Raw genomic sequence first — 16,980 nt, 5'->3', positions numbered from 1 at the left:
CCGCGCCGAGGGTTCTGGGAGGTGTAGTTCGACCACGCGTTCGGGCGGCGCGACTTGATCCCACCGGCTCCCAGGCGCCTCTGTTGCCGCCCGGCTTCTTCGGCGTCTGGCGTGAGGTCTAGCCTGGAGTCCAGGCGGGCTGAGCGCAGGTCCTCCTAAGCTTGCGTGGGTGGACGGAGGGCGGCAGGAGACCCCCCGGGTGGGGGGCGCGCCGTGCGGCCTAGCAAGGGTCGCGCGCCTACCCGGGCCTCTTGGTGGACAGAGCGGTGGATCCCTGGGTCCCGTGGCGGGAGTCTCCTGTGCGGGCCGGGGAGGGAGGCGCCATGGAGCGTGGGGGCAGAGGTGAGAATTTTGGAGGGATGCGGCGCGGTGCCTGCTGGAGGGATAGAAGGAGACGGGCAGCCCTCCATCCGGGCCGGCTCGGTAAGGTGAAGCGTCTCTCTTCTGTGGGAGAGCCCTTTCCAGGAGGGGGAGCCGCTACCTGCAGTGCCTGTGGGCCTGCAGCATGATGCAAGCCTCCCTTATCCCCACATTGACAGGTCTGACAGTTTGACTGGACAACGACTTCCTTTTGTCCTCACGGGAACCCCAGGGGGTGATGGGAAGAGTATTAGACCCATTTGGCAGATGGGGAAAGTGAGAATTTGAGAAGTCACAGGATTTGTTGAGAATCTTGGATTTTTTTCCGCCTGCAAGACCAACCCATCGCTTTCCTGAGGAAGCCAGTATTGTATTTGAAAAGCCAATGTTCAAAAAGAATTTAGTCTCCGTGCATCCAGTGAGCTTGGAATAGAACAGAAACGAGTCATTAAGCGAGTCTCAGGTTGACACAGACACTTTGAGTACTATTTTGACTGTCACTCAGCAGATGGCAGATAGACATGTGTTTAACTTATGTGTCCAGATCCTCATAGCAGAGTTCCGCTGGCATTTAAGGGCGGAGGAGCCCGAGACAGCCTTGGTCACGGTTGTCTGGGACATTATGGGGTTGTCCCATGGTTCCCTGGGTTGGCTCTTAGGTGACAAGTGGCTGCGTATGGCAGTTTCTGCGAGTTTGCTGAGAGGCACGAGAAATCATCATGGCTCCTGTCTCTTGTAGGGTCACTTTCTGAGGATTCTGACCTTCCCCGTGCTGGAAACCCAAAAAATGGTGTGACCACTGTGCTGCTGACCCCTGCATCCCAGGTGGGTCTAGATTACTCCTCTTTTTCTTTTTTTCTTATGTTCTTAGAGCATGGGTATGGTTTCTTCCATTGTTATGGAATTACTCAGCCCTGATTCCTAGCCCACTGGTTGCACTCCAATGAACTGATGTGTGGTGGATCTCACAGTAAATGCTCCTCATCTGTGCAGAACTTTCCCTCCCGGCATTGCTTCACTAGCCACTTAGAGCTTCATGCACACTTAGAGCTCTCTAGCTCTGTGACTGGCCTGGTGGTGGAGGAACAAAGATATAAAAGCCAGTTGCCCCTGTCTATGAAGTTTACTGAGGAAGTCAGATATAGATAAATAAAATAATTCAACAATGAGAAGAAATATATGTTTTTTTAAAATGCAGAAATGACTGGTACAGACAAGGTATAATAGGTCATAGAAGAGGTTTTCATCCTCTAGAGTATCTGGGAAAAAAATACTGGGATAAAAGTTGCACTTTGAAAAACAAGGGACAGTAGGTAGTTGGAAAATAGAATACAGGAGTATTCTGAGAGAGGGAACAGCTTGGCCAAAAAAAGTCTCCCAAGTTATGAGAGAGTTGGAGGTCTTCAAGAGGTGTGTGTGTCACTGTGGAGTGAGCTGGACTGTGGTGAGGGAAGTTGGCATATGTCGTAGGCAGTCCGCAGGTAAATCTCCACTGGGTGTTATTCCAAAGGCAAAGAAGGCCCATGGAAGTCTGGAGAGGCCCCACAAGGTGAACATGCTGCATTTGCTTGTGTTGATCTTCGCTGAGGCATTTGGCCTTCAGGGACCATAAAGAGTAGTGAGTTCATACTTCAAGTATTAGAATAAAGAGTTAAGTTATTTGGAGTAGAGGATTTTCAAAGTAGGTAGTTCTTTTAACTTTATTTCATTAGATGAATTATTTTACCAGTTGTTTTTGAAGGGTTATATCATAAACGTTAGAATGCTGGATATAAACAAAATTAACCATTATGTTCATACATATGTTCAGGGGCTGTCGTGACAGTGATGCTTCCAAGAGGAGTAAGACTGATTCATTTGCTAGTATCTCAGGGACTGGTCTATTTTAATGGGCCTCATTTAAATTGAAGTTGTATAGACATTTGGTAATAGAAAAATTATTAGATATTTGTCTTATCTACAATAAACAAATTCAAAGGAGCATTACCCACCCTGTTCTTTCACCCACATTTGAATAGGCAGTCTAAACCTTGTGCCTGTCATTGGTCAAGGTTAGGCTGGAGTGAATGTTCCTGCAATGTTTTCAGTGTTTGCTACACTTCTGTTCCCCTCCCCATCTCCATTTCCATGCACACTTTATAGAACACCTCATTTAAACTTTTCCTGCTCATTCTTGTTCAAGTGTTCCTTCCTTCCTTCAGCTGTGCTTTTGCTCTGTGCCAGCTGCTCATGCCACTACAGCGAGCAATTACAGGCCTGGTTTCTGCTCTTGGGGAACTTTCCCCGAGTGGGATAGACATGCTGATCAGAGAGTCCCTTCAGAGTGTGTGTGAGCCAAGAGAAAGGAAGGGGCCTGGTGCTACCACCCAGAGGATCAAAGAAGGCTTTCTTGAGGGAGGTGACATCTGAGCTGAGATGTGAAGCATGAGCAGGATTAAAATAGCTTAAAAGACTAGGTATGGAGAGCTTTCAGGAACAGGAAGCAGCACGTGGAAAGGGGCCAAAGGGAGCGTGGCACACACTGCAGACAGCTGAAAGGCAGCCAGCAGCTGGAGCACAGAGAATGCCAGGGCAGTTGTGTATGGTGGGATTGAGGCAGGGCGAGGCTCTACCCATCTGACCACTACGAGAAATGGTAAGAGCGTTTGGGACCTTGCATAATAATTTGGGTTTGAGATACTGTTTTACAAGTAAATCTTTGTGACATGTAGCAAACATCTGAATGTTTAATATATATTGGACTGATTTTATTCTCTAAGGAAAACTAGAGAGAAAAATATTTAATATTTCTTGAACTTCTTTATATTTCAAAAGCATACCATAAGGAAATTATAATTATATTTTCATTAGTAATTATATTTTCTCCACTTTCCCATGTCTAAATAGTAAGGATTTCTATAGTTCTCTAATCTACTTTATTGGTACATAAACTAATAACTTGTTACCTTTAGGTTTTATGTCAAAGGTGCTTTCTTTCCTACTTGCAGGTGACATGCATTCCTGATGCATGGAGGCAAGGAGCAAGTCTGTGGCTGCAAATACAGTCATCCCCCTTTAACCACAGTTTCACATTCTGCAGTTTCAGTTACGTGGGGTCAACCATGGTCCAGAAATATTAAGTGGAAAATTCCAGAAATAAACAATTCATAAATTTTAAATTGTGTGCTCTTCTGAGTAGCATGATGAAATCTCATGCTGTCCATCCCACTCCATCCCACCCAGAATGTGCATCAGCCCTTTGTCAGGCATCTCTACACTATATATGGTCCCCACCTATTAGAGTAGCCATCTTGGTTTTCAGACCAACTGTCACAGTATCGCAGTGCCTATGTTCAAATCACCTATATTTTATTTAATAATGGCCCCAAAGCAAAGGAATAGTGATGCTGGAGATTCAGATATGCCAACGAGAAGCCATAAAGTATTTCTTTTAAGTGAAAGGTATGTATGTATAGGAAAAAAACTATATATACGGTTTGGTACTGTCTGTGGTTTCAGGCATCCACTGGGGGTCTTGGAATGTGTCTCCCCCAGATATGGGGGCATGACTATACACCAGAGAATCTCAGTGTTGGAAGAGACCTTGCTGCCCTGCTTGTCTTCCTTCTATGCTGTTAGTCTGAGTCCTTCTCAGAGGCTTCTGGAAGGAAGTCCCTTGGTGAGCATGAATGTGTTTGTTTTTTCAGAAGTCGGTGCTCATCGGGGATATGGCTGAAGCTCTCACCCAGTGGGGGCAGCGGCACCCTCCTCGGGGACACATGCAGGAAAAGCATAGGAATCTGGTCTTGCTGGGTAAGGACGCCCCAGCTCCGCCCTTGTGAGTTTGCCAGGTGTGGTGCCTCTACCTCCGCAGTTCCTAGAGCACTCAGATTCTCAGATTCTAAGAGTCTTAATCCCTGGAAGGCCCAAGACAGGATCGGCAGTTTCTGCTTTCTGTTTCTGGGTATAGTTTTAACACTCAGAGAGATAGAAACGGACTCCTTTTTATCGCATCCACCAGGAGGTAGCATCTGTCTTTACTCTCTGACCACTGGTGTTGCCACGAAGTTCTGGTGAAAACACCTCTTAAGAAATGGGTGCTTATTCTTTGACCAGGGAGAGGTAAAAACAGGCGACCCAATTCTTCTGAATTCAGATAGACCCTGCCTCAACCTTCCTGCTGCATTCTGCATACTAGCAAGGGAGAACCCAGAACCCATTTCTCTCTCTTTTACTGTCTTTCCTGATGGCCAGGGAGCTAACTCTGAACTTTTTACTGGACCCCTTTTTTTTCCCCATGAACAGGGCTGCCGATTTCCAAGCCTGGTGTAATCTCTCAGGTGGAGCATGGGGAGGAGCTGGAGAGAAAAGTCCCGAAAGCAACTAGTCCAGGTGAGCCAGTGGTGGAAATGGGACATAACCCAGGTGAGCACTGGGAAAAGTGCCTTTGAAATGCTTGGGGAGCCTTTCCAGATTTTGCTAGGCCCAGGGAAAAGTCAAAGTCCCTTCCGTGCCACACTCCCCCTCTGTGGGTAATGATCTGCTATAAATTCATAATTTTATGTCTTAGAAAGTAAACACTTTCCACCCCCAATAATGTGAAATGAAGTCAATATTTTAATGTTTGTTAATTATTTGCTTGGGTGCAAGGCTTGAAACCAGGCCATTTCGTGTATGTTCCTTGATCTGTGCAGAATATGCCTTTCTGTCTCGGAGTGATGACTATAAATGGATATCTGCATTTTCCCGGTTTTCTTCTCTGTCTAAACAGAGGCAGTGTAGCATGTGGTTACGAGCGCAGACTTGGGCTCCAGTCTTCCTGGGTTCAAAGCCAGTCTCAGCCACTCACTAGCTCTTAGCCCCTTTAACAAGTGAATAATCCTCTGTGTGACCCAGATTCCCCAACTGTAAATGGCGATAATGAGAGCACTTAACTCATAGGGTTGTTACAAGGATCAAATGAAAAAAATCTAAGAGAAATGTTGAGAACAGTAGCTGGCTCTGTGCTAACCAGATGGTGTCTGTTGATTATGTCCTGGTCATAACATTTTGAAAGATGTTGTGGATTTGTCATTGTCACTTCTGTCAGACTGAATTACCACAATAGGCTCCCAGATGATTAGATTGTCTTTAGTTTAATCTTGTCCAACTGAGGCAGCTGGATTCCCTACAGCGAGTTGCCTACTCTGCCAGTTGTGTATTTCTCTACCTTCTTCCAAGGCCTTAAATAGTCTACTGCCTAACTGTTAGACCTTCTCTGTTCTCCAGTTTGAACCCTTAACACCAGACAGGCAAGTGTCTTTGAGGCTTTTGTTTCTTCCACTCCCTTTAGCTGAAGGTCCATTTGTCTTTAACCTATTTCTACCTATGTATCCTTTAAAATCTCAGGCACTTTCCTGATTATGATGTGTAGTTGAGAACATTGGATAGTATTCATTTATTTCATGTAGCATCATGCTCGGAATGAATATTAAAGACCATTTAAGTCTGGAAATATTTAAAAATTTTTAGCAGTGAACCTTTTCTCCCCAAAACTGTTACTAGGAAGCTTAGGATTTGGGAGGCAGGTATCCCGGCAGGTTGGGGACCAATCTGAGCACATGGGGATTTGACCTTCCCCTCCCTACACGCTACTCATTTAAAAGAAACAAACTTGGTTCTGTTCTACTCTTTCCAGTTTGTCGGGCGTAGGGCAGTCAGGGATGATCAGCTGCTATGTAATTACTAAGCTTCATGATGATTTGAATGCTAGCTTCTGGAATTGGTGTCTCATCTCAAGGCAGTGGAACCAACAGAGATTTTTGTGTAAGAGGGGTCGTTTTGGAAGGTTAGTCTGTTAGCAGTGATTGGGACATTTCGGAACAGGAAAATATTGTGGGCAGGAATGCGGTAACACTGATCATTGTCAAGGTGTGAAGTGACAAGGCTCTGGTGGGTGGTGGCAGTAGGCGGTCCCTGGAAAACCATCTTTCTCTGATCCCAGCTCTGCCTCCCAAACTCTTTTACCTGCCATTTCCCCACATCTCTTCTGCTTAGTCTTGGTCCGTTATTCTTTCCCATTTCCCACCTGGCTGGACAGAGGAATCGTGAGTGCCTGCTCACCCTCTCCCTGTATCAGCTGTACTTCTTTGCCTAGTCATCTTTCTGTTGTCATGTTCTCTCAAATTCCAAGGCTGTTTTGACAGCTTTCAAGTTAATGTGTTCCCGGTAAGCTTTTTTTGTTTCTTTGTTTCATTATTTTCCTACCACATCAATTACTTTACTCTCAGTGTAGGAAGTAATACATGTGCGTTTTTGTTGTTTCTATCAGACTGGGAGACAAGACCAGAGAGCAAGGAGCTAACCCCAGAGCAGGATGTTTCTGAAGAAGAGTCAACCCCTGGAATGTTAATAGAAAGATTTCCAAAGGAAGGGGCCAGTGGATGTGAGGATTCTTTAGAGAGTCAGCAGGAAAACCATGAGAAACATTTAGTACAAGAAGTTGTCACTCTGAAAAAATCTTCTGGGGAGAGAAGTTACCAGTGTGATGAATTTGGAAAAAATTTTAGACGGAGGTCATTACTTGTTCAACAACAAGGAGAGAGACTCCGTAATTGTGATTCATTTAAAAAGAACCTAAAGCAGAATTCAGATCTAGTGAGGCATGAGCGAATTTGTGCCGGAGAGAAACCTTGGAAGTGTATTGAGTGTGAAAAGGCCTTCAGTTACTACTCAGCTTTTGTCCTGCATCAGAGGATTCATACAGGAGAGAAGCCCTATGAGTGTCACGAGTGTGGCAAAGCCTTCAGCCAGAGCATACACTTGACTCTGCACCAGAGGATTCACACCGGAGAGAAACCCTACAAGTGTCACGAGTGTGAGAGAGCCTTCAGCCACCGCTCGGCCCTTATTCGGCATCACATAATTCACACTGGAGAGAAACCCTATGAATGCAGTGAGTGCGGGAAGGCCTTCAACCAGAGCTCATACCTCACTCAACACCAGCGAATTCATACTGGAGAGAAACCTTACGAGTGTCCCGAATGTGGGAAGGCCTTCAGCCAGAGCACTTTCCTTACCCAGCACCAGGTCATTCATACTGGAGAGAAACCCTACAAGTGTAACGAATGTGGGAAAGCTTTTAGTGATCGATCAGGCCTCATCCAGCACCAGAGAACTCACACTGGGGAGAGGCCCTATGAGTGCACCGAGTGTGGGAAAGCCTTTGGCTACTGCTCGGCCCTGACTCAGCACCAAAGAACTCACACGGGGGAGAAGCCCTATCAATGCAGTGACTGTGCCAAAGCCTTCAGTGACCGTTCAGCCCTTATCCGCCATCAAAGGACACACACTGGAGAGAAGCCTTACAAGTGTGGGGAGTGTGGGAAAGCCTTCAGCCAGAGCTCATCCCTCACAAAGCACCAAAAAACTCACACTGGAGGGAAGCTACATGTGTGAGGAATGTGGGAAAGCCTTCAGCCAGAACTCGTCCCTTTCTCACCACCAGAAAACTCACACTGGAGGGAAGCCTTACATGTGTGAGGAGTGTGGGAAAGCCTTCAGCCAGAGCTCATCCCTCACAAAGCACCAGAAAACTCACGCTAGAGGGAAAGCCAAAGAATATGGAAAAGCTTTTAGTGAGCGTTCAGCCTTTGGCCAGCAAAAGAGAATCCATACTGGATAAAGACTGTAAATATGGTACATTCAGAACATATTTATGGAACATTTACTACTTATGCTGTGAGGGCTACAAAGAAATTTAAGTGTTACAAAAAAGGTGTTCATGAGAAGTCTTTGTTGATATGGGACAGAGCTTACTTAGAATGTGAAAGAAGAGTTTTACATTCTTTGAATTGTCCTGATGGATGGAGGACATTATGAATTTCCCAGGAGATAAAGGAAAATGATTTCCAACACCCTAATGTGTATGTAAGCTACCAAATCCTTGAGAGACAAATACGGTATACCATAGCAGAAAGAGGGCATCTCGATTGGGCTAGGCAGCCTCATCATTCCAAGAGGATGGGATTTAAAAGAGATCAGTGGTTTTTTAGGGGAATTTCAGGGATGCAAATAAGAGATTGAGAATTCATGATGACCTTGCCAGGGTCAGGAGTGGCGGAGAAAGGGAAGTTGCCTTTAGTCTTGAGCACAAGGCCATGAAGGAGGTAGATGGAAAGGATGGAAAGAGAGCTAGGGGAACGAACTCAAGAGATGGCGATTGAGGCAACTGCTCCAAGGAGTCTTCAGACCCAAGAAAAGTAGAGACTTAACGAGTTGGTCAGTTGCAAAGTTTCCACGAGGGCAGATTTCCTCGAAGCCAGGGAATGTTGGCCTGGCAGTTCGCATCTGCACTTCGTGCCTTTGAGACCTTGCTTACTGAGATATCTCCTACTGGGAATCATGTGGCCTCCCAGGGTCAGACTTGCAGCCTGTAAAGGGGGAGTTCAGAGGGACTTTTGACGTTTTTCATCTGTTTTAGTTACCCAACAGTGCACGTATTTATGAAGACTTTCTTCTGTTATATGTAGTTTGTACCTTAGACTTTTTTATACCGTAGTAACATTTAGTGGTAGACCTGAACTGACACTGCATAGTAGGTTGTAGAAAATGAAAAGACCTTAAATACATGCTTTTCACCATTTTACTCTTGGGTAGGACCAGATGACATCTTTGTATATGTATATTCTTTTCAGTGAAACTTTTAAGGTTATTTTGGGAACAGTTTGAGTGCTCTGTGTTGAGAGTCCACGTTTGACTAAGATGTGTCTTTGTGTGGATTTCTTTAAATTTATTCTGTTTGCTTAGCTTTTTGAAACCATCAATTTATGCCTTTTGCCAAATTTGGAGAATTTTCGGCCATCATTTCTTGGAATACATTTCTAGACCCCACTCCCACCTTTCTCTCCTTCCAGGATACCGATGACACAAAAGTTTGGTCTTTGGTTGTGATTCCACAGGTTCCTGGTGCTCTGTTCTCCCAGTATATTTTGTGTAGTCAGCTCAAGCTGCCATATGAAACATCATAGACTGGGTGGTCCAAACAACAAATCCATTTCTCACAGTTCTAGAGGCTGGAAGTCTAAGAGCAAGGTGTCGGCTTTGGTCTCTGCTGAGGCCTCTGTTCCTGGCTTGCAGAGGCTGCCTTCTTGCTGTGTCCTCCATGGCCTTTACCTGGTGCATATGTGGAGAGCGGGTGGAGGGTAGTGAGAGAGAGAGAGGAGAGAAGAGATTTTTTTCCTCTATTCAAAAGTCTTAAAAGATTAGGACCCCATTCTTATGACTTTGTTTAACCTTAATTACATCCAAATGGCCATCTCTCCAAATATAGTCACGTTTGGAGGTAGCACTTCAACATATGAATTTTGGGTACAATTCAGTCCACAGTATTTTGCCCCTGGCTTCCCGAAATTCATGTTCCTCTTACATGCAAAATACATCTGTTCCATCCAACAACCCCCAAAAGTCTTAACTTATTTCAAAGTCAAACCTAAAGCCTAAAGTCTCTTCCAATATCATGTCAATCAGAAATGGGTGAGATTTGAGGTAAAATACCTTCTGAGGCAGATTCCTCTCCAGCTGTGAACTTATGAAACGAGATAAGTTATGTCCTTCCAACACATGATAGCAGAGCGGGCACCAGACAGACATTCCCATTCTGGGGGAGCAGTAGGAAGGAAGGGAGGAAGGGGTGACAGGTCCTAAGCAAGTCCAAAACTCTATGAGGCACATTCCATCAGATCTTATGGCTGGAGAGCAGTCCTCTTCAGCCTGACACCCTACTGTCATGACCCACTGATGCAGCAGCCCTGCCCCACAAAGCTTCATTCTGAGGCCATCTGGTCTGTTGACACTGAGGGGACATTCCCACCCTTTGAAACTGAGGATACAGGCTGCTGAGCTCTGAATGGACTCAGTCACTCTTCCTTTTTCTTGAAGCAGTGTGTATTTGCACCCAAACAGCTCTAATGTCTGGTCCTGTGTGACCAAGTCTGGCAGCCTGCCTTCATTCTGTCCAGTATTTACTATTCCTTTCAGCCCCAGTTTGTGGTGTTTGTATAAGCCCATCTATTCCTGGCTTCTGCTGAGATGGCTGAGTCCCTGAGTCACACCCGTGGTGTCTTCATCACATGCTTATTCAGCCAGGGCCTCAGTGTGCAGAACAAAGCTGTCTTGTTGGCCTGTGTAATATGGATGGATGGGATTTTCCAAGTCTCCAAGTTCTGTTTCCTTTTTGCTTAACAAGTCCTTCTTCGGTTCATCTCTCACACTTTACCCCAAGTGGTGAGGACACAAGCTGCACCATCAAGTACTTTGCCTAGAAGTCTCAGCTGGATGTCTAGTTTCATATCTCACAAATTCTCCCTCCCCAAATATTGGGACACAGTTCAGCCAAATCCACTGCCATTCTACAAGGCTCGCCTTGCTTCCTGTTTCCAGTAGCATGTCCTCATTGCCTCCTGAGACCTCACCAGAATGGTTTTTAATGTGTATGTTTCTAGCACACACCTCACAGCCAGCCAGCCTCTACACTTGGCCCCATTGCAGCGCCTGTCTCACATATTCAGTTGTTTGTTACAGCTGCACCCCACGTCTCAGCATTAAAATTTTTCTCAGTCTACTCGAGACGCCATTGCCAAATACCACAGATGGGGCTCAAACAACGGAAATTTGTTTCTCTCAGTTCTGGAGGCTGGAAGACAGGTTGAGGTACCAGGCAATTTGATTGATTGTAAGGACCCTCTTCCTGTCCACCTTCTTGCTGTGTCCTCTTAGCCTTTCTTCAGTGCATGAGTGCAGACACACACACACACACCCCTCCATCATCTTATGAGGTTCCAACCCTATCTGATTATGACCCTATAGACATGACCTTTTTTAACCTTATTTATCTTCCAAAAGCCCTGTCTCTAAATATAGTCACTGGGAGTTAGGGCTTCAGCATATGAATTGGGGGTGGGGGGCACAATTCAGTCCATAGCAATTTTCTCTCTCATTCTGGTTGGCTATTTTCCATTTTTTGGTCTTCAAGTTCACTGATTCTGTCTTGTATCCCTTCCACTCTGCTGTAGAGCCTGTCATCAGGTTTTATTCCAGTTTTGTGTTTTCAGTTCCATTTGATTCTCTCTGCAGTCTGTTTCTTTGCTGAGACTGTTTTTAAATTTGTGACAAGTGTGTTTATTATTGCTCACAGGCATTTTTATGATGGCTGCTTTACTCTAACAGGTCATTCTGAGTCACCTCAGGGTTGGCATCTATGGATTTTCTTCTCATTCAAGCTGAGATTTTCTTGGTTCTTTGTGTGATGAGTAATTTTCACTTGAAATCTGGGCATTTGAGGTTTTATATTATGAGACTCTATCATGTCTAATCTTCTGTTCAGGCAGGCCTCCTCACCCGACCTTCTCTGAGTCCACAGGGAGTGGGTGTTACAGCGCAGTGAGTGTGGAAGTGTAGGCCACCACTCGGTCTTTGTTGGTGTTAATGCTTTCTCCTGTGGTCTTTGGCTAGAGTAGGGTGGTTACATGTAAAAGTTTTCTGTCTTGCATAGCCGCTCATTTCCTAGTCTGTTGGCTGGAAAGAGCAGGCTTTCCTTGAGCCTTTATTTTCGTCTAGGCTTGTACATTTCTGGGTTACCAGCTTCCTCAGAACCCAGCCTAGGATAGAGGATGTGAAAGGAAAATCCATGGGACTCACAGAGCTGTGTTTTGCTTCTGGTTCCGAGCCCCTCTTTTAGAATCTCCTTATGTTGTTTTATATCTGATGTCCAGGGTTGTCAATGGCCTTGGAGGGATGGAGGACAGTACTCTTCCACCTTTCCCACAACATCCTTCCATTTGGCACTGAAATAGTGCGTCAAGTTATGTCAGAAGTTGTGGCATACCTGGGTTACTTGTAACCAGTCAGGACCAAGTACCAAGAGGAAAGCTCGCTTGTTACTCAGAGATAGGCTGTCAGGTTGGTCGGTAGAAACCACCAGGCTGCAAGCTTCATCTAGCTGTGAAGAAGCGTGGAATACCAAGTGTTTAATTATAGGTTAAAATTTTGAGAAGGAAAGATAAATATGACTAAGAATATAAACTGTAGGGTTGAACATTTTTGTTTCTGTCTTTGTCCCAGGAGCATGTGGAAACCACTGGAGAATTGAGTTTAGAATCTTGATTTCTTTAATTGTGTTATCTATATTTAGATATCTGATATTTTTAGCTTGATATGTAATGGGATATCAGAGAAACAACAAAATAAAGAAAGTAATTGGAATTTGGGAAAAATCAGTTCACCCTTTTAAATCCCTTTCCTGATATATAAATTTTAAAAAGTGCAATACCCACTTGCAGGTGGCAGGATTAGGCAGATGATGGACGAAAGTGATTTGTGAGCTGTCAGGTGCTGTGTAACCAGCAGGACTGTTGATAGAGTCATTTATGTGACCTGTCCCCCATGTATGCTTTCTGATGTTATAGCCCAATAAAAATGACTATGAATATAATAGAATGTGTCTTGTGCTTTTTTAAAATATATTTTCTTGAACAGCAGTTAAATGACATCTTTTGATATGATCATATGGCTTTCTTTAACCTATTAATGTGGTAAATTACATTGATGGATTTTCTAATGTTAAAAAATAGCTGCATCCCTTGAATGTTTAGTTGCATCCACCTGGTAAACTGGGATTATTGTATGTGTGGTGTGAGTTTCAACTGGTTTTAGGGGCCTTTCAGATTTTTTATATCTTCTTGAAATTTTTGAAGTTAGGTTTTTCTAAAAATGTATCTTTTTGCCATTATATTCAAAATATTTTTTATTTTCTTTAAAAGCCTTGTTTTATCTGTAGTTATGTCCTCTTTATTATTCCTGGAATTGCTTATGTGTATTCTTTTTCTCCTCTTGATTGCATTTCCAGAAGTGTACCAATTTTACTAGTCATTTAAAAGAACTGACTTTTAAGTCTTTTATAAAACCAACTTTATTGAAATATGCTTTACATAAATAAAATTCATCCTTTTAAAGTGTCCAAAGAGTTTGACAAATGTAGTACCTGTTTGACCACCACCATCATTGTGTGTGTGTAGTTTCTTCCTTCTCTTTGCCCCCTCAATTTTTATGACTTTTTAAAATACCCAATTCTTAGTTTCATTGTTTTCTTCTATTGTTTATTTTCTATTTCATCTATTTCTGTTCTAACCTTTATTATTTCCTTCCTTCTGCTAACTTTGGATTTAATTCATTCTTTTCTCCTTCCTTGAAGTGTAAAGTTAGGTTATTGCTTTGAGATCTTTCTTCTTTTTTAATGTGGGCATCTACTACCATTGACTTTCTGACACTGCTTTTGTGTTTTATGGTTTTGTTTTCATTTGTCTCAAGATTTTTTTCTACTTTTTCTTGTCATTTGTTCTTTGATATATTGGTTGTTCAAGAGCGTGGTATTTAATTGCCACTTATGTGTGAATTATCCAGTTTTCCTTTTGCTTTTGATTTCTAGTTTCATTTCCTCATAGTTGGGAAAGATACTTAGTGTGATTTCAGACTTCTTAAATGTGTTAAGACTCGTTTTGTGACCTAATGTGTGATCCATCCTGGAGAAATGTTCCATGTGCACTTGGAAAGGGAATTTGAATCTCTGAATTTATCCTTTTCTTTTTTTTCCTTTTACCACTTTGCTCTGCAGCTAGGAACAACAAGCCAACCTTATTATATTCATTGGTGTTTTGAGCTAATCTTGCCCCATCGACCCCGGTGCGTTGGTAGGAATGTCCAAGGCACATACCCAGGCCAGGACTACCTGTGGGTAGTCCTAGGAGCCCCACAGACGTTGCCCAGCAGAGTCAGTGTTGGGACAGAAACGGAAGTGTTGTGTTGTGTTCTTATGACTGCGAGACATGCCTCAGCAACAACCATCAGAGAGCTTTGGAAAAAACTATTTATTACTCATAAATCCTGGAGGGTACACGGCACATGCAAGGGCCACACAGCAAGGTCCTAGGTAGAGAGAGGGAGAGAGTGTGGGCCTGGGGCTCTGCCTTCACTGATGTCCAAGGCAGGGGTGCCCAGGGTTTCACGGATTCACTCTTTGTTGGCAAATTTAAAATGTAAGAGCTGTAATTAGAGAGTGAGAAGGGAGCAGCGGGATTACTAAAACAGTTTTTCAGGTGACCCAGAGTTTTCTAAAAGGGGACTTCATAGCTACCTCAGCCTGGCTCTTTGTCTGTGTAGCTGGCAATGTTTATTGGAGATGGGTGCCCTGGCATTCAAAAGCCTAATGCCAGGCACTTATATTTAATCGTTGGTTTTCCAAAAATGTACCTTTCAGCTCTCTGCTTCTTATAAATAGTTGGCCAGGAGAATTCGATGTAGATATTTTGTGTCTGTCTACTGCCGGACACACATGGACTGTTAGTGCTCTCTCTTTACTGTTGGAGAGAGTCATCATCATCTTCAGATCTAATCAGATCAGACAGCCAATCCCAGAACCCCCAGAACCAATTCAGAAAACCCACCCTTAAAATTCTGTATTTCTAGAACCACCCATACTATCAAACTCTGTATTAGTTAAGGTTCTCCAGAGAAGCAGAACCAACAGGATTTAGGTTTTTGTTGAATGGTGTCATTATTTTCACCTTGGTTCTTGATGTGGGTTTTCCCTGGATCGAAAGTTCTGGGTTGCCCATTATTTTCCCTCAGCACTTTAATCCGGCTGAGTTTCTCATGTTCCACAGTCATGAGTGGTGAGCCCAGACTTTTTTGATCTTTATATGTGGGAATTCTGAAAGACCTGTGCTGTAGGTGATTCCCCAGGAAAGAACTGAATAAATTCAGGTTTTGGACTGAGGTATCCTGGACCACACAGGAAATATTACTTCAGAGCCAAACCCCAGGGGACATGATTTACTGGGGGGGAATCACCCCACCCCGCAACTTCCATCACCAAATGTGGGAGTACCGGACTGTTTAAGTGTCCCTGTGGGCTCCCTTTTTGCTGGTTATATTTCGCCTCCTGTTTCTCTGAGGGTCTCCATCGTGCGTAGTGTCCTAGATTCCCTTTCCCTCTGCTTCAGTCATGTCCTGGCCTCCTGGCCTGCAAGGCCCTTAAATCCCAAAGTCCTATGTCATTGAGGTTGGCAGGAAACTTCTGGTTCCATTTGTCATTAGAGATGCAGCATTTTATTAACCCAGTTGTTTTCACAATGAAACAATTGCTGCCACAATGGTTGCTATGGTTGCCCTCCCTCCCTCTTCCTTCTTTTTCCCCCTTCCACCACATTCGCCTTTATCTTTGCCTATGTATGTTTCTCCTTTGAAACTCAATTGCCAATATCATGACATTTTACCCATAATGTCACAAAGCTTATAAGAATATATGTCAGCATGTATCTTCCATGAGCAAGTACATTCTCCAACTATTCAACTCAAGAAATCTAGCATTTGTACAATAATATTATCTAACATGTGGTCAGTTTTAATTTACCCACCGTGATCCCCAATCGGTGGTATCCGGCGTCCAGTCAGCAGTAACACATGGCAATTATGCATCCTGCCTCCTAAGTCTCCTTCAGCCTGTGATGGTCCTTCCACCTATTTTTGTCTGCATATTAACTTTTGAGGAGTGTAGGCCAGTTTTGTGGACTCTCCCATGATCTGGTATTTTCTGATTATTTTCTCGTGGTTAGATGCAGATTAAGTGTTTTTGGCAGTAAATCTACATAGATGTTGTGTCATTCTCATTAAGTCACATTAAGAGACTCAAGATGCCAATTTGTTCTCTCTTCCTAATGCTGAGTTTGATTATTTTGTTCATATGTGTTCAAATGCCCTCCTTATGGTAAACAGTCTTGCCCTTTGGACATAATAAGTAATCTATGAATATCTTGTTTCACAAAAGCCTTTCATCTAGTGTTTTGGGACTTCACTGATGACACTTTTCTGAATAACTATTAAGTTAGTTCTTACAAAATGGTGTTTTTAAATTCTCTTATTCCTCCTACATTTGGTAGCAGGCATTCTTATCCAAAGATGAGCTTTCCATCTCCACCTCCCACCAGATTTTTTTGGTATCTCTGTGAGTTCATGAATTTCTTTTTAAATTTTATTTTAATTGCGGTCGAACATCCCTGACAAGTATAAATCTTTAGTATACAATGTAGTGCATTTTTCCATGCGCATAAAACCCTGTAACCACTGACCAGCTGGCTGTATCCGGACACAGAACATCAGCACTGTTCCTGAAGTCTCCCCAGGCCCTTCCCAGTCAACGTCCCCACCTCATCTTCCTCGCTTCTACCTCCCTGCCCCGCCAGGAACCACTGCTTTGTCTTCCGTCATCCTCAACTAGTTTTACCTGTCCTTGGTCATCATTTAAATAAAATCATTTGATATGTAGTATTCTTTCCTATCTGGCTTCCTCACTCCACATTTTGTGTGATTGAACCATCTTGCATGTATCAGTAATTTCTTCTTTTTCACAAATGATATAGTATTCTACTGTATGAATATAGTGTAACTTGTTTCTCCATTCTGTCGATGGATATTTGAGTTGTTTCCAATTTGGGGCTATTCTGAATATAACTGTTCTAAACACTTCTGGTAGGCATGTGCTTTTCCCTTGAGGGTATATGACTAGGAGCTGAATCCCTGGGTCACAGAGCAGCCATATGTCCAGCCTTA

The 16,980-nt window shown here is 43.6% G+C and overlaps 1 protein-coding gene across 1 annotated transcript; it reads left to right on the top strand.

Annotated features, from left to right (window-relative positions):
• The first annotated feature begins 42 nt into the window (after positions 1-42).
• Positions 43-9,161, top strand: ZNF892 (zinc finger protein 892). Its single transcript, XM_039872576.1, is given in 6 exon segments — positions 43-342; positions 1,100-1,185; positions 4,047-4,152; positions 4,645-4,731; positions 6,650-7,763; positions 7,765-9,161. Coding segments are annotated over 6 exon segments (1,650 nt in total). The 5' UTR covers positions 43-323; the 3' UTR covers positions 8,003-9,161.
• Positions 9,162-16,980: the final 7,819 nt, after the last annotated feature.

The sequence above is a fragment of the Pteropus medius genome, unplaced genomic scaffold, assembly GCF_902729225.1.
Source record: "Pteropus medius unplaced genomic scaffold, Ma_sr-lr_union100, whole genome shotgun sequence".
Taxonomy (NCBI): Eukaryota; Metazoa; Chordata; class Mammalia; order Chiroptera; family Pteropodidae; genus Pteropus; species Pteropus medius.
Note: the sequence above shows the minus strand (reverse complement) of the source record. Positions and strands in the feature narration are given on the sequence as shown.